The sequence below is a fragment of the Nannobrachium achirus genome, assembly GCF_963921795.1.
Source record: "Nannobrachium achirus genome assembly, chromosome: 1".
NCBI classification, from domain to species: Eukaryota; Metazoa; Chordata; class Actinopteri; order Myctophiformes; family Myctophidae; genus Nannobrachium; species Nannobrachium achirus.
The window spans coordinates 60,774,908-60,792,980 of record NC_137810.1 but is presented as its reverse complement, the minus strand read 5'-3'; the positions used below and the strand labels follow the sequence as shown (position 1 = coordinate 60,792,980).

The 18,073-nt window shown below is 40.4% G+C and overlaps 2 protein-coding genes across 2 annotated transcripts in view; both read right to left on the bottom strand.

Moving 5' to 3' along the window:
• LOC308289136 (cytosolic phospholipase A2-like) overlaps positions 1 to 18,073 on the bottom strand; it is a gene marked incomplete at both ends in the record, with an annotated part of 173,178 nt that overhangs the window by 42,453 nt on the left and 112,652 nt on the right. The gene's annotated exons all lie outside the window — the stretch shown is intronic.
• LOC308302244 (transient receptor potential cation channel subfamily M member 5-like) overlaps positions 1 to 18,073 on the bottom strand; it is a gene marked incomplete at both ends in the record, with an annotated part of 53,856 nt that overhangs the window by 23,424 nt on the left and 12,359 nt on the right. The window contains 11 exons of the mRNA XM_080746502.1: positions 3,509 to 3,572; positions 5,469 to 5,607; positions 7,138 to 7,307; positions 7,817 to 7,988; positions 13,065 to 13,239; positions 13,346 to 13,478; positions 13,628 to 13,746; positions 13,908 to 14,133; positions 15,481 to 15,599; positions 16,569 to 16,711; positions 17,795 to 17,924. Of these exons, the coding sequence (XP_080602628.1) occupies positions 3,509 to 3,572; positions 5,469 to 5,607; positions 7,138 to 7,307; positions 7,817 to 7,988; positions 13,065 to 13,239; positions 13,346 to 13,478; positions 13,628 to 13,746; positions 13,908 to 14,133; positions 15,481 to 15,599; positions 16,569 to 16,711; positions 17,795 to 17,924 (1,590 nt within the window). The remainder of the gene's footprint in view (positions 1 to 3,508; positions 3,573 to 5,468; positions 5,608 to 7,137; positions 7,308 to 7,816; positions 7,989 to 13,064; positions 13,240 to 13,345; positions 13,479 to 13,627; positions 13,747 to 13,907; positions 14,134 to 15,480; positions 15,600 to 16,568; positions 16,712 to 17,794; positions 17,925 to 18,073) is intronic.

The following is an 18,073-nucleotide window of genomic DNA, read 5'->3' as shown; positions in this document are numbered from 1 at the left end:
CAGCGAGGTGGAGGCAGACGCGGGGGTCTGAAGGTACGAAAAACGTCCGAAAGACGCGGACGCGACCGCGGTTTGCTATAGGGCTAATGACCACTAGTTGGGCATCTTACACAGTATGGCTTTAAAGCTAAATTTCATCCGTTGTCCTCAAAACAATGTGACGTTGTGACATGTTGTGAGCTTGTAGATCTGCTGTTTTTAAAAAAGCTTGTCAATATTAGGATCATCTGAGTAGATCTGCTGTTTTTAAAAAGCTTGTCAATATTAGGATCATCTGAGTAGATCTGCTGTTTTTAAAAAGCTTGTCAATATTAGGACCATCTGAGTACTGTTATTTTGAGGGGGTCCATTGCTGGTTTGCAAAGTGTGGGTCAGGGAACCCTGGGGGTCCTTGAGGGGTTTCCAGTGGATCTATTGCTGGTTCCCAAAGTGTGGTTCGAGGACTCCTTAGGGACCGTGATGTGTTTCCAGGGGGTCCATTGTTGGTTCTCAGTGTACACGCACGCACGCGCGTGCGCGCACACACACACACACACACACACACACACACACACACACACACACACACACACACACACACACACACACACACACACACACACACACACACACACACACAAAAGGGTCCCCCATCTGTCTTCCAATTGGCCAGGCTTTAAACAGCCATAACTTCAGTTCCCAACATGCTACTGGTCTCGAACTTGTGTTGTTTGTTTACCCATCCACATTGTTTTAATTTTATTTTGATTTAATTGTCCATACCGTTAAGTTCATGTAATAACACTGCTTGTCTACATTGTATTTGCATTACCATTTTACGTCAGTAAAATGAAAGGGAGCATTTGCCTGGGACCTTGACACCTTTTACTATTATTTTTTTGGGTGGAAGCGAGCCCACACTGTTTCGAAGGAACAGTATTTCTAGTTATAATACACTATTATAGATTATGTGACATTGATGTACACAAAGCCTACAAATAGCCTCCTAAGTGGGCTGTAAAAGACTGATGCTGGTTTTGATTTGACGCTTATTGCCACCTGCTGGGGAAGATATGTACAGATCCACTGGTCCATGATGATTAATGGAGCTCTAGATCAGCTGTCAAAAATGTAGATATTCTAGATTGTTTTATTCATTATTAAAGATCTAAGTCATCAAATGTAATATAGCAAAACGTGTTTTTAACTGTTTTGGTGTGTGATTTGAAGGTATTATCTTATTTGTGTTTAAAGGTGCATTCAGTGATAATGAAAGTGGCCGGGGGTCATCTTGTCCCTTACTGAACCTACAGCATGGAAATGTTAAGTTCTTTATAGATTTTTTTACATCATTATAATGTTCTCGTTTTGATCAGACCAATCACTGAATATTGGTAGGCCTACTTCTCCAGCTTCAGGATATGATACTGATTTACTACGAGACTGTGGCATTTTATGAGTTCAGTAGTTTACAATCTAGGCATTTTAGCAGACGTTCTTAATTCAGAGTGACTGTGGTTCTCAAAACTTTTATTTTAACCATCATAACTAAACATCATAACATAACTACGGCCATACTCTATCCTGATTGGTCGAGGACTGGCTGGCCACCTCTGAAAACCGAATCAGGCTATTCAGGCATTCAGCTTGATGTGGAAGAGATTAATCAATGGTACAAGAGCAATAGCCTATTAAAACAGTGCATAATCAGGACAGATGTTTATGAAGGTTGTGAAGGTTAGCCCAATGAGTGGCTGGAAATCAGCACAGAGTCATGTTCAGAGTGCAACAAAGGTGCTCTTTATTCACCAAAGTTTCTTAAAAAATAAATAAAAGATATTGTTTTTCAAAAGTAAAAGTTACAAATTCACTTTTTTCTAAATATAAGCTCCACACAAAGTAACTTATCCTTTTTAAAAATAACACCCCCTCACATATTTGTTTTTCAAGTAAAAAAGTAAAATCTCCATGCATCATATTTCACAATAAAAGCCACAATTCTTTCAAAATAAAAGACCCAACCCCAGGTGAAAAAAGTTAAGTCACATACATTTCTAACAATCATCAAATATCATTTGTCAAGAATAAAAGCTCACCAAGAGTCTCCTAATATAAAATCCCTCCGATATTATAGCTCTCCAAAATAAAAGCCCAATATATTGTTTTTTTCAAATAAAAGTAGCTAATCCTGTTTTTCTAGATATAACACATTAACACATCTGGTGCCAACCCCGAGTTTCCCGAGTTTGTATTGGTACTAGTGCTGTGCCAACCCCGAGTTTCCCGAGTTTGGGCCGTTTTTGAAAAAAAAAAAAAAATTGTTTTTTCAAAAAAAAAAAATCCAAATTTTTTTTTGGACCTCCAGAAATGTGTTAGGCATGATCGCGATCGCGAAATTGCATGTTTAACCCCCATACCAACCCATTCTTTCAAACATGGCAGCCATGTTTGTTTACATCTGAAGAAAACATAATGGCTCATAAATCATGAATGCCTGAACGGATTTCCAAGCGGATTTTTTTGTTTGAAAGCTGTGAACAGCCTGCACACACGTGGTGCATCATCTAGGCATGGGCGTGCACTTTTTACACAATTGCACAATTACATGGAAGTCTATGCCATGGTAACCATGGCAACGCGGGACATTGGCCGGAAAAAATCATTGCAACATAAGTGTTAAGATTTTCCCATAAAATCTCTTCAAATAATCATCTTTCAAAATAAAACCTCGAGTTTCAAAAAACAAAAGCCCCAAACTCAGTTTAAAAAGAGATAGGGATAGAATGCACTGGCAGTGGTGGACAAAAGTACTTAAATGTTTTACTTAAGTAAAAGTATCGATACTGCGATGTAGAAATACTCTGTTACAAGAAGCCCTGAATTCTAAATTTAAGTGAGTAAAAGTACAAAAGTATTGGTATCAAAATGTACTTAAAGTACCAAACTAGAAAGTACTCATTATGGAGAGGGTCCCATTTCACACGTTTTCAAATATACAAAGATATGTGTGTAAAAATCCTTTGAAAATAGCATATCTATAAGCTCACAATGATTCGCATTGCTACACATTATGAGCTTGTAGATTGGCTATTTTCTAACGGCCAAAATGTATATCGGGCTGAAATGGTTAATGTATGTATTTGATCTGAGCCAATCAGCTCTGAGTCTTTGATATATTCATCAATAACAGACTACTGAAATAAGAGATTGAAATCAGAATCAAGCATTCAAGCAAGGCTTTGTGGTGGTGGTGGTGGTGGTGGTGGGCGGTGTTTGGTCAAAAGATCCAGGATTTGGCTGAGAGAGTCAGAGCATTTCTCCATCTAGTGGACACAAACAGTAAAAACAGCATATGGGCATGAATGTCAATATTTAAATGATAAAACTCCTTGACAGAATGGAGAGACCAACATTTGCATTAAACAGTTGTTGAGGATTCATCACAAAAACAACAGACAAACCAATGGTTATCTGTAGAACAGACCCTGAGGATGGAAGGACAATAAATGAACATCTGGACTGACGTTACCTTGGTCTCCAAAGCTCTCAGTCTCTGGTCAATGTTGACTGTGGCTCCTGACACTCTGTCCACCCTGTCAAAACACACGTTATTTCATAACTCACCCTTCACATACAGTAGGTAGAGAATGTAGCTGATGCAGGGACGTGCTGGGCCCCTGATTCAGCCCGGGAAAAATAGTTGGAGAGGCCCTGCTACTCAAAGATTTGCCATTTCAGATCATGACAAGTGACAAGCCAGTGGGCCAATTACATGAGTTTGATGTAATCGTGCACTTTATGAAAGAAGCATGAAATTTGGCACACAGTTAGAACATGCCATATGGAACATTTTTGGCTATAGGGGCATCGCAGATTTGTCTCGGGAAACTTGTGGGAGCCAATTAAAGTTGGGCTCTCATAGACTTTACTGTAGATTAAAATAATACAAAAATAAATATGCTTTAGGTAGCATGTGAGGGGTCAAACTAGGTGTTTTTGGGGATTCTGAATCCAATGCAAACATTTGTTTTGCAGGAAAAACATTCCTTGGGCTAAAAAATGGACCCCATATAACTATGGTTTAGTGATGAGTCATCACTTTTCAAGGTTTTGTGGTGGCCGTTTCTCGGAAAGGAATATTTTTCGTGCAAAACAAATGCTTGCATTGGATTCAGAATCCTGAATAACACCTAGTTTGACCCCTCACATGCTACTTAAAGCATATTTATTTTTTGTATTATTTGACTCTATAGTAAAGTCTATGAGAGCAACTTTGATTGGCTCCCACAAGTTTCCCAAGACAAATCTGCGATGCCCCTATAGCCAAAAATGTTCCATATGGCATGTTCTAACTGTGTGCCAAATTTCATGCTTCTTTCATAAAGTGCACGATTTTTGCCTGAAACGCTCGGACTATATGTCTAAAAATGATTTAAACTAGTGAAAACAGCCGATCTACAAGCACACCCGTTGTGTGCTTATAGATCTGCTGTTTTCACTACTTTTGTGCAGCCTTGTATGATGAAGCAGGGCATTGTTTTGCGAAAAAATGTATACATTTGAAACTTGGAGATACGAGGTTTCTGCCCGACAGTGACGATTTACTTTGTTGGCCGCCCAGCCCCCAAAATGGAACGAAGGCCGACATTTTATTTTAAATTTTCTCCTAATGGCCGGGAATGAACCGACCGCTCGGGAGTTGTCCCGCTTTCCCCAATGGCCAGCATGTCCCTGAGCTGATGTGAAGATGAGCATGCGTGCTGGGACGTCCCTCATTTAAACTAGAAAGATGCAATTGGAAATTGCAAGTGTGGTTGCCGTGACGCGGGTCACACTTGCAAACGAATTTCGTCTTACCATTTGAATTTTCCCCATTCAAGTGAATGGGAACATTTTATTCACTAATAAATGAATGGCCATATATGGAGATCTCAGTGTCAGTCTTTGTCCCTTTCATGCCCATACATGGAGATCACTGATGTCATCAATATTAAGCCCATATATGGACATACTGTGTCAGTCTCCTGTGGTCTATGATGTCAGACATCTCCATATTTGGGAAAAGTTAAAACTTAATATAAGTCAATGGAGAAAATGAATTTAAAAAAAGTTATATAAATTAAACTAAAAGTAACGCATCTCTTAGCAAAATGCAAGGAATCGATTCCTGATGAAGTCGGTCAATTTGACATATGACCCAAGTGCGTGCCACCAAAACTGTGGGAGGAGTAGCTCGGCAAGAATAAAGTTTATCTAGGAAGGGATGGAAGATGGATGGATGGAATAAAGTTGGACAAGTACTATAGTCTGGTTGCCTTGCAGGGGCAACCACACTAATGATTACTAATTGAGCAGCAGATTAATATACCGGTACATAGAGACATTTATAATGTGAACAGGTTGCCTGTCTGATGCTCTCTATCAGTCAGGAGTCAGGACATTTAGTGATTGACATGAAGTTAAATCCAATAAAGTATTTATAATCTTACTTGTCAGCAATCTGCTTAATCCTCTCAGAGTCACTGCTTCTCTCTATCTCCCTCTGGGCTTTCAGGAAGTTCAGCTTCTGATTTCTCTCCCATTTCTTGACTTCTGGAAGATCTGTGTGATCTCCGTCCACGTCCAACCCTTGGGGGAAAGGTTAAATTATTGCCATGCACCATGAACAGTATACACCAGGGTTCCCCAATTAGTGGGCCGAATTATGTCTAGGGTACCAAGCCGAGGGCCACAACATTGCAGGGGAGGACAGTGGCGTTCCCACTACTCCAGTGAAAGTTTTCGTTGTTGTCGGGTGAAAATCTTGTATGTCCAAAATGATTTAAACTAGTGAAAACAGCCGATCTACAAGCCGATCTACAAGCCGATCTACAAGCACACAACGCCTCGCGGTGCGAGGCGTTGTGTGCTTGTAGATCTGCTGTTTTCACTACTTTGGTGCGACAGCCTTGTATGATTGTATGATTGTGAAAGAACGTACAAATTTGGGGATACGAGATTTCCACCCGACAACGACGATATACTAGTGTTGTTGCTGCTCTTATACCACCATTATTACTGGGGTTGGTGTGGGCCAGACAGTAGCCCCCCGCGGGCCGCAAATGGCCCGCGGGCCGCCTATTGGGGAACCCTATACACCGTATCTAAGCAGCTGAGCTGAGGTTGGCCCAGACAATCAAATCATTACATTGGTTACCATCATAATCAATGTAATGATTGGTAGAAACTAAAAGCAAGGTTACACATTATTCAGTACAGATGAGATCAGTTTATTAAGAATGTCCCAGGAACGACTCCCGTCATTATAACCTGTGCATTTATGCATTCATATCCATTAGGGGTGTAACGATATAGTAACTGAATCGAAAAATCGATTTTAATTTGCAATGATCTACTATTTCGTTTGCAAATGCAAAATATCGTACTGTTTTGTCTTTGTATCGTATCGCATCGTTTTAAAATCCGGTAATCGTTATCGAATTGTTTTGCAATGCAAATAATTGATTGTATGGAAACTAAGTATTTGTGCCTTGTATTCGGCAATTTTAAGAGGCAAAATGAAAAAGAGGGGTCTAATTGCCTTTCCATTCGATATAGCTACTCTTGGTCAATCGATAAATGTGTGTAATCTCGTGTTCATGTCAAGGTGGGTTTGTCCATATGTGTTGAGATATAATATCTGTATTTGCTAGATAATCATAGTGTTTTTACACGTTTTACACAGATTTCATTTTGCTAAATAGTTACTATATCGATTTTTAAATCATTGAATCGAATTGTATCGTATCACCATGAATGAACCAATATCGTCCATGTATCGTATCGTTAACCATTTACCGTGATGCGTATCATATCGCTGTTAAAATGTATCGTTACACCCCTAATATTCATGTATATATTCATTCATAATCATTAGTAGATTCATTCATTAATAGATTCATGCAGGCACAGACAATACGATGGACAGTTATCAAATGATTCTCAAGTTGTTCAAGACATCACGCATGTTTTCAAATCACACTATGTAACCTAAAGTAAGTATGTGTTGTGTTCATTAGATTTAATACAATCAAATACTGACCACAGTATGTGTCAACATGTGTAATAATTTGTATATACCAAGGATGTACGTCTATGATTCATAAAGCATCTACAGACCCCCACAAGGGTCGTCAACGTCACACTTAGGGAACATCCAAAAGACGACGAGGGAGAAGATGATGAACGGAGGAGCCAAAGCAGGACGGGAATTGTACTCCACCACAAGGTTGTAGTGCTGGAACCTCCAGTAGATTTCGCTCTTCCCCTCCACCTTGTTGAAGGTGTTGCTGCATGGAGGGTTGAAGGAACAAGAAAAAAAAAATCAAACAAGAACATATAAACTAGAAAGATGCAATACTGGGAAAAGCTTCACTTCAGCCGCCCAATCCGGATAAGCCGCTCGGATAACATTACTCAAAAAGTTTACAAAACACAGGTTCACTTTGATGGGAACTAGAAAGCTGGTGAGTTGCTAGTAATCCACTGGGAAATGAATTCCGTCTTACTATTTACAGTATATTATTTATTGTGAAGCATGACTAATCCTGATTGGACATTATATTGTCCGAGATATCTGGCCTTACAACACAGATAACTAAAAACAGGTTCACTTTAGCTGGTATAAAGGTTCTTGGACCTAGAACAATAATGTTTTGCCTATTACAGCACTAATACGTGTTGGGAAGGTAAGGTACGTGTAGGAGGTAAGATCAGAGGTGATGAGAGGAAATAAGGGCTGAGTTTAGGAAACCAAGAAGAGAGACAGAGAGTAACAGACAGATGGCTGGTTCTCTACCTGAGGATGGCGATGAGCAGGTTGATGAGCAGTATGTTGGTGACCAGCAGGAAAACCCCCAGCAGGATCACCACCAGCCAGTTGTTGTACTCATTCCTGCATGGCTCATAACCGTCATCTATCAGTGTTTTGTTGGTGCTGCAATGCTGGTCCATGTCCCACTGTTTTGTCACTTTTATACAAATATAAAAACAAATTTATCATCATAGCAACTTCATAATGGTCCGGGTACTAACGTATAATTTGTTTTTCTCTTCAAAATAAAACTCGAAAAAGGCCAAATTCCCATTTTTAACTTTAAAATGTAAAATGAAAAACAGAAAACAGGACCATAGACCGTTTTTCTAAATGTCTGTAAACATTGGAAATCAGGTGGAACCAAGTTGAAAAACGCTCTGTTTTCCTTTAAAGCCATTTGTGTTTTCTTAATTTCCCTTCAAGAACAGAAAACAGAAAACAGAACACTGACCCCCGTGTTCCGTTGTTATATTATCCATCTGCACTCAAAGTCAAGTGCAAAAGACGGCTTGTTCCATAGTTCGCTTTGATTCACCGTCATTGTCAATGAAACCAACCAAAAGGACGTGGCGGAGGACCTTCAAAATAAAAGTCACGCCAGCTGAGCTACCAGTCCAAGCGCCAACGACTTGCTGCGTGTCTCTCTCCCATTTTCTGTCAGTCTACTCTCCTATCAATAAAGCTATAAAAGCCCCCAAATAAAATAAAAATAAAAGTCACATGTTTGAGGATTTTACTGTCAGGATACTTTGCCAATTAATTGGTTGCCTGTAGCTTCCATACCATAGGGTAGCTTCAGATGAAGCAAACGTGTTTGTGTGATATATAGCTATATATAGACCCTATAGTTATATTATTTTAAGAGCCATATTAATTAATAATTAGGTGGGGAATTGTAGGCTTAACCTATTGCATTATGCCAGTGGTTCTCAACCTGTGGGTCGAGATCCCCAGGGGGGTCCCCAAATTATTTTGGGGGGTCCCCAGATGATTAACCTAATTGTTTTTCTCTCTCAACAAACCAACATAAAGTTTAAGTGTAAAGCGGGTTTATAAAGTGACAATTTAAGGACTTTCTAATACCTCTAAAATGACAAATTAAACATTGGCCAAACTGTCAAATATTAGAAAATTTGAAATTGTGAATATAGCCGATTTACATGCTCACTGAGCATGTAGATCTGCTATTTTCACAATAGAACTGTGTTATACAAAATGTAATGCTTCAACTCTTAGTGCTCGTCAGGGTGGGGGGGTCCCCAGTGAAAATATGATTATTTTGGGGGTCGCGGCCTGAAAAGGTTGACTGAGAACCACTGCATTATGCAATATACATATAGGCTTACCACTCCCCTTTTAATTGCTCTCCTTTTTGGGTAGGTACTGGTAGGTCATTATGCAATTTCAATTTACTTATGACCTACCTACCCAAATACATCTAGTAAAAGTCAGCAGCAAAGGCCCCCATAACCCACCTTAAAGGTCATCTTTGGCAGTAAGACGCCCTAAGGGCGAAAAGTGGCCATATATGGAGCGTCCATATATGGACATTGCCAAATATGGGTCAACAATGTGATGTCACAACAGGTCAGCTATGACATCGAGGCGTTAAGCTGCCTTGGTCAATGAGTCAACGATGTGATGTCACAACAGGTCGGATATAGACATTGAGGTGTTACCTATCTACTTACCCACTGAAGGTCAAGGTTCTGACGGGTTTGATAGTAGATGCTCCGTACGGTCGCAATTATAATCGTGCTTAAGCGCCTTTCCCACTGGGCACATAACTATAAAGATAACTATAACTATATTTCACCATTGTATATATATATATATATATATATATATATATATATATATATATATATTTATATAGTTGGTGATAACACTGCCATATATCCACTTGGCTTAGAACGATTTAAAAACTATATTTTTTATTGTTATATACTTATATTGCTACTGCTCAGTGTGAATGGCCCTTTATAGGCCTACCTTTAAATTACATTTAAAATCTATAGCTCTACCGTTAAATGCGAAGTTTTGTCATTGATCAGTGCTTCACAATGTTTTTCTGCTTTCATGATGTTTGGGAAAAGTCCTATGTATAAGTGCAAAACATTTATCATGTGACAAAATGAACATGATTAACTTCTACAGAACATTTGAAACGTTTGAATGTCCCTAGTACCCAGTTGTCCAGGTGCCCACCTCTCCAACTTCCCACATGTCCCTAGTGCCCACGTGTCCCTAGTACCCAGTTGTCCAGGTGTCCACCTCTCCAATTGCCCACATGTCCCTAGTACCAGGTTGTCCAGGTGCCCACCTCTCCAAGTGCCCACATGTCCCTAGTACCAGGTTGTCCAGGTGCCCACATCTCCAAGTGCCCACAGGTCCCTAGTGCCCACATGTCCCTAGTTCCTAGATGTCCAGGTTCCCACCTCTCCAAGTGTGTGGTGTCTGTCTGTCTGTCTGTCTGTCTGTCTGTCTGTCTGTCTGTCTGTCTGTCTGTCTGTCTGTCTGTCTGTCTGTCTGTCTGTCTGTCTGTCCGTCCCCCATCCATCCATCCATCCATCTTTATCTCTATTTAAAAAATAAATAAAATAAAAAGTGTGAAGTGAGTGGTGGTGGTGTGTGTGTGTGTGTGTGTGTGTGTGTGTGTGTGTGTGTGTGTGTGTGTGTGTGAGAGAGAGAGAGAGAGAGAGAGAGAGAGAGTGTGTGTGTGTGTGTGTGTGTGTGTGTGTGTGTGTGTGTGTGTGTGTGTGCGTGCGTGCGTGCGTGCGTGCGTGCGTGCGTGCGTGCGTGCGTGCGTTTGTGTGCATAAGGCAGCTTAACGCCTCAGTTGACCCATATTTGGCAATGACCATATATGGAAGCTCCATATATGGCCAAGACAGAATTCATTTACAAATGCCTCAATGTCTATAGCTGACCTGCCCATATATGGAGATCCCTGATATATGGACATCATATCCATATTTTGGAAAATATTTTGTCCACATTTTGTCCAACTTAAACAACCAACCGCAACTCGAATCACACTTGCAAATGAATTCCGTTTTGTGCGACCTCACCCTTTAGGGCGAGGGCGCTTTTCGCCCTTAGGGTGTCTTATATAGCCTATATACATAAACATGCCAAATATGACCTTTAAGGTGGGTTATGGGAGCCTTTGCTGCTGACTTTTACTAGATGTCTTTGGGTAGGTAGGTCATGAGTAAATTGCATATGACCTACCTACCCAAAAAGGAGAGCAATTAAAAGGGGAAAGGTAGGCCTATATTGCATAATTAAGTGGTTCTCAACCTCTTCAGGCGGCGACCCCCAAAATAATCATATTTTCACTGGGGACCCCCCCACCCTGACGAGCACTAAGAGTTGAAGCATTACATTTTGTATAACACAGTTCTATTGTGAAAATAGCAGATCTACATGCTCAGTGAGCATGTAAATCGGCTATATTCACAATTTCAAATTTTCTAATATTTGACAGTTTGGCCAATGTTTAATTTGTCATTTTAGAGGTATTAGAAAGTCCTTAAATTGTCATTTTATAAACCCGCTTCACACTTAAACTTTATGTTGGTTTGTTGAGAGAGAAAAACAATTAGGTTAATCATCTGGGGACCCCCCGAAATAATTTGGGGACCCCCCCCCCCCCCCCCCCCCGCCCCCCCCAGGGGGTCTCGACCCACAGGTTGAGAACCACTGGCATAATGCAATAGGTTAAGCCTACAATTCCCCACCTAATTATTAATTAATATGGCTCTTAAAATAATATAACTATAGGGTCTATATATAGCAATATATCACATAAACACGTTTGTTTCATCTGAAGCTACCCTATGGTATGGAAGCTACAGGCAACCAATTAATTGGCAAAGTTTCCTGACAGTAAAATCCTCAAACATGTGACTTTTATTTTTATTTTATTTGGGGGCTTTTATAGCTTTATTGATAGGAGAGTAGACTGACAGAAAATGGGAGAGAGACACGCAGCAAGTCGTTGGCGCTTGGACTGGTAGCTCAGCTGGCGTGACTTTTATTTTGAAGGTCCTCCGCCACGTCCTTTTGGTTGGTTTCATTGACAATGACGGTGAATCAAAGCGAACTATGGAACAAGCCGTCTTTTGCACTTGACTTTGAGTGCAGATGGATAATATAACAACGGAACACGGGGGTCAGTGTTCTGTTTTCTGTTTTCTGTTCTTGAAGGGAAATTAAGAAAACACAAATGGCTTTAAAGGAAAACAGAGCGTTTTTCAACTTGGTTCCACCTGATTTCCAATGTTTACAGACATTTAGAAAAACGGTCTATGGTCCTGTTTTCTGTTTTTCATTTTACATTTTAAAGTTAAAAATGGGAATTTGGCCTTTTTCGAGTTTTATTTTGAAGAGAAAAACAAATTATACGTTAGTACCCGGACCCATAATCCTACATTTATCATGCCCTTATTCCACCCCAGAGATCAGTATTATATTACGAGACACTTTGATTAAAAAATATATATATTTACAATACTTTGGTTGAACAAAATAGTTAACAAAGTGGCCGACTAAATCTTTTGATAAGGATATCCTGAAATTAGTGTCAGTTTTAATTCAGCTTCATTTCGAGAATCAATGGGGGAAGTAGTCTTTAAGTATATAAAGATCCCTGTCTGTCAATGTAGAAGCTTTCTCTCTCTGCTGCTCACACTGGGAGAGATGGTGAGTTCCAAATGTATTCATGTATATCGATACGGCTGTTGGGAATGGCATACCGTTCCAGGATGCAATTTTAAGATGACAGCCAATATGTTTTAGCAAATAATTAGTAATTAAATGAATACAATATCCAGCAGAAACTTGACAGATGCAGAGCCTACTAACATACAGTTCAACAATAAATAGATTTGAACTGAAATGTAAAGCTAAATTATGTGCATTGTGTTGAATCACATTGTATAACAGTAGTGATGAAGATTAAGCACCCTAGTGCCTACACATCTGTGGTGCTTGACCCACTATCTCTCTCTCTCTCTCTCTCTCTCTCTCTCTCTCTCTCTCTCTCTCTCGCGCACGCACGCACGCACGCACGCACGCACGCACGCACGCACGCACGCACACACACACACACACACACACACACACACACACACACACACACACACACACACACACACACACACACACACACACACACACACACACACACACACACACACACACACACACACACACACACACACACCATCTATTTCCTCAAGATTCATATCTCCAAAGATGTAGAGGTAAGGTCTGTAGAACACTCGACGGAAGAGACGACTTAGGTCGGAATCATAGGAATACAGCAGTGCCTGACTGGCTACTCCATATGCCATAAGCCACACCCCCAGGAAGAAGAGGAAGAAGGCGACATCTTTCATCTGAACAGACAGAAACAAATACATTTTGTATTCATTATAATATCAGTGACCAATGCATCCTTCACAGCGTGCTTAAAGAGCGTTAATATTTGTCTTATTATCTTACCATTTTGCAAACTATGATGATCTTTGGTCCCATCTCCTTGTGAATGGCAGAGATGTGAATGAGACGGAGTGTGAAGACCATGTAGTCGATACACAGGACACCATGTCCAAATTCATAGGACCACTCAAACATCCTGAAGCATACGAGCAGAAGACAACACATTTTATCTAATGTAATTAGTTTTAATTAAACTCCTATTTTTATGATTTGAGGATTATTATCAAGTTTTCTGCATTTATCATAGCTTTCTATTCACTTAAAGAAAAATGTCTGTGCACCAACCTGCAGATGAGACCAATTGTGAACAGAATGATGGCAATGATGTCACACTTGTTCCAGAAATCCTTCCAGTACAGCCTCATCTTCTGACAGAAAGTCATATACCCGTAGCCCACAGTAGTCTGAAAGTAATTAAACACGTCAATCAAACCTAAGTTAAGTTTATAGATTACATTTGATAGACAATCAGCTGTAGCCTGTAAGGCAACATTGCATTGCGCCGAAATTATTTTATTTGGAGCCTCCTCAACAATTAGGCAAAAAGCTAAATTAAATTCCTCACCTCATAGATCTCCTCACATAAGAAGGTGAACACCCAGAAGTACAGCACACATTCACTGATGGACGGCCCACTAGGGGGTGGCTTAAAGTCCATCAGCAGCACGTAGGCAAACAGGAAGAGGAAGAGGTGGTACATCACTGCATTGCTCGTGAATCTAGAGATGGGAGCTCTCCAGACAGAAACCCAGTGATGCAAACACTTCTTCCATCCTGGGACGTCTGTATGACTGTGAGGTGGAGAAACATGATTAACACACTAAATTATCCTTAACCTCTTGACCTCTGAACAGCTGTCAATAAATGTCAATAAATCAATAGAGACCAAATCAAACTACAATTTCTTTGTTGATTATTGTTACAGTGGTCCTACAGCATAGTAATCAGCTGCCATTGTACTTTTCATCCATACATTACTCATATTACAGTGTTATTACTACGTATTGTTACTCGTTTTTATAAGTCTTCACCCTATACTTTAACATTACTAATATTACAGCACTATTCTCACTAAAACATCTGTAGAGTTTACATAGTTTGGAATATATTCATACAATTTTGCCTATCAATTGATGACACCTTGGTGAACAATTTCTCTATTCACTATATATGTTTTCAATGAGGTCTTGAGGCTCATTCACTATTCAGAAGGCAGAATTTCCATAGGCGGAGGTCTTCTTCAATGATCTTTTCCTAGCTAAATGATCACAGCAGGACAATTTGGTAAGAGAAATGTGATGTTTTACACTGCATGTGTGAATTTTCAGGGGTTAGCTGACATTTGGTGGGTCAAGAGTAGCCACAATCATTGTAGTTTTGTGTCCACAACTGTTCCAATTTGGGCATACATTTTAGGCGGATTTTTCCCCTGGACCCCCCTGGGGCTTAAGAGTTAACAAAATGTTGAATTTCATTTATAGTTTGGGTAATAATTATACGAGTAAGACGCCCTGAGGTCGTGCAGGACGGAATTCGCACAGGACGGAATTCATTTGCAAGTGTGATTCGAGTTGCGGTTGGACAAAGTTGGACAGAATGGGGACAAAATGTTTTCCCAAATATGGATATGACTGAGGGTCTGACATCATAGATGTCTTATGTTATAGACCACATGAGACTCACAGAATATGTCCATATATTGGTATTCCAAGCTATGGGCCTAATATTGATGACATCAGGCATCTCCATATATGGGCATACAAGGGACAAGGACGGAATTAATTAGCAAGTGTGACTCGTGTCGGGTCAGTAGACTGACACAATATTGTATTGGCATTCACAGATATGGGCTTAATATTGATGACATCAGGGATCTCCATATATGGGCATATAAGGGATTCTGTTAGTGTGGTTCCCCTAACAGGGCATCATCTGGGAGAGTCCATATATGGGCACTGCCAAATATGGGCATTGCCAAATATGGGTCAACAATGTGATGTCACAACAATGTGATGTCACAACAATGTAATGTCACAACAGGTCAAGGACAGGACTATAGACATTGAGGCGTTACTGACCCTCGGACAAGATGTGCCGGTTTTAACAAGAATGTTAAACATGTAAGGCTGGATGCTAACCTGTCCTTGAAGGTGATGAGGTTGATGCAGAGCAGCAGGGGGCAGAAAAAGGTGAGAAGGAACTTCCACAATGGTGTGTCTCTCTCCATGCGGCCCCACCACACCCTAGACAGCGAAGACTGAGAGGCAGAAAAGTCTGTTTTTAGTCATTTCTCTGTGACACACAGATGTGTGAATTACTGTATGTCACTTGATTTACATGAGATGATATTTTCTTAAAATATTTTGCCTTCACTACACAGAATTGTTTTCTTACAGCTTGGCTCTACTGTATATTAGTGTGTGTGTGTGTGTGTGTGTGTGTGTGTGTGTGTGTGTGTGTGTGTGTGTGTGTGTGTGTGTGTGTGTGTGTGTGTGTGTGTGCGCGCATGTGCGCGTGTGCATGCGTGCGTGTGCACGCACACGTGTGGGTTCCCCAAAAGGCTAGGGGTGCAACGATTCAGGGGCTAGGGGTGCAATATATATATATTTAAGTTGGGGTGCTATCATTTGTTTCCCCCCAAAACATAATAATCAGGTATTATGATTATACTAGGAGGAAGATTTTCTCCAAAAAAGTGTACAGAAAGAGTTAAAATTATGTTTTTATGTGGCCACACCAAAAAAAAAAAGAAAAGAAAGAAATTCGGTTCATTCGGTATGGGCTGTTCGGTTCGGGACAGGGCCATTCGGTTCATTATACCGGTTCGGTTCAGTATTGTTGCACCCCACAAAGGCAAGACCTGCCCAACTCTGCACCCTACGTTAACCAATCATCACTCCTCATGCCTAAACCTATTCTCAGTCAGAGAAAGATCATCCTACTGTGCTACTGTGTTTTAGCTCTTGTTACTATGAGAGTAAATTGCTGGAAAGTTGGATTTTAGAGTATAGATAGATAGATCCTGCAATCTTAATCACAGCTCACAGTCATGATGCTAACAGGAACTATTCATTTGGCTAGAGAGAAAACACAAATTATTGTATCTTATCTGAGCTCAAAACCGGCCTGGCTGACCGTTCTGTGCTGTAAATGTACCATAAGTTATAACTCAGTAACATAACTCAGACAGTGACCAGCTGAACCAAACAGTCAGAGATGCACCAACCTCTAATCCATCATGGTTGAAGAAGAGGAGTGATTCAGCAGCCATGGCCATCTGGACACAGTTTGTTCCCCAGACTGGAGACTCTTTGTTGAGCAGATTGAAGGAGTTATCCTCATCGCTCTGGTAACATGAACCCAACACATCTGAGGTGAAACATACCACACAATGAAAGGGTTATTATTACAGAGAGTAATACCATAATATAATAAATGTGCTAAGAAACTGAACAAAATGTATAATAATAAAATTGGAAAATTTGGAAAATATTGTTCCTTTGAAACAATTGTGGCTCGCTTCAAGCCAAAAAAGTACAAAAAGTCAAGATCGCAGGCAGTGCTTTCTTTGACGTTACTGACATAAAATGGTAATCGAACTACAATGCAGACAAGCAGTGTTATTACATGAACTTAACGGTATGGACAATTAAATAAAAATAAAAATAGCTACAAGCAGCAATAAAGTGGCCAAGCCAGGAAAAGGTAGGAAAGGAAAAAAGCAGCGGAAAAAATCAGGAAAAGCTAGAAAAGTGGGAAAAGAAATCAAAGAAAAACTAGAAGCAGTGTTCTTCCAAGAACAGGTCTCCGGCAGGTCAGGTAGGTTTTTTGGCCTCCTGGTGGTGCTATAATAGGCCAATGTGAAAAGGGTGCCACGTCTTCTTGGGCCTTTCACGGCAATCGGACGCTGAATGCGTGATTTGAGGCATTTTGTTCCAAAAATGTGTTATGCAAAAGTTGACCCGCTGGTGAAGCTATAACAGGCCTATGTGAGAAGGGTGGCTGGCATCTGTTCCTTGACCTAGTGGGAATGTATGTGCAAAATGTCACGCACATCGCAGGCTGTGTTCATGATTTAAGGAGTTTTTGGCCACTTTATCGCTGCTTGCAGCTATATTTAATATTATTATAATTTTTTTTCTTGTGTGCACTTCATAGGCATGTTAGATAAAGGTTGTTAGATTGCGTGTAGAATGTTTCATGCAAATTGCTCAAAAATCCCAGGATAAAAACAGGTTTAAGCGTTTTACAAGCTGCTCAACATGATATACTGTAGGATTCCAATTCAAAATTGCGACGCATTTTGAGCTTGTAGATCGGCTATTTTGACTGTATGCATTGTGGCCCTCTGGAGTGAATGTGGAAATTTAGTGGCCCTCTAGCCAATGAGATTGTGTGACATCATATTTCTGGATTGTGAGCTTGAGAACACTGGAACTTTTAATGTCTCACCATGTGCCAGTTTCTCAAACTTCAGTGACAGCTTTTCCATGGAAGTTTTGGTCTCTGTTTTACGTTCCATGGTTGACATCTCTCTAAGCATCTTACAGGCACTCAGAGCATTCAGCACTGGCTCCTCTGCCTGAGAGATGGACAGATAGACAGAGAGACAGAGCGACAGATGTACAGAGAGACAGTTGGACAGCGCGACAGAGAGACAGAGGGACATAGAGACAGATGGACCGAGATACAGAGGGATTGATGTACAGATGGACTGATGTACAGATGGAC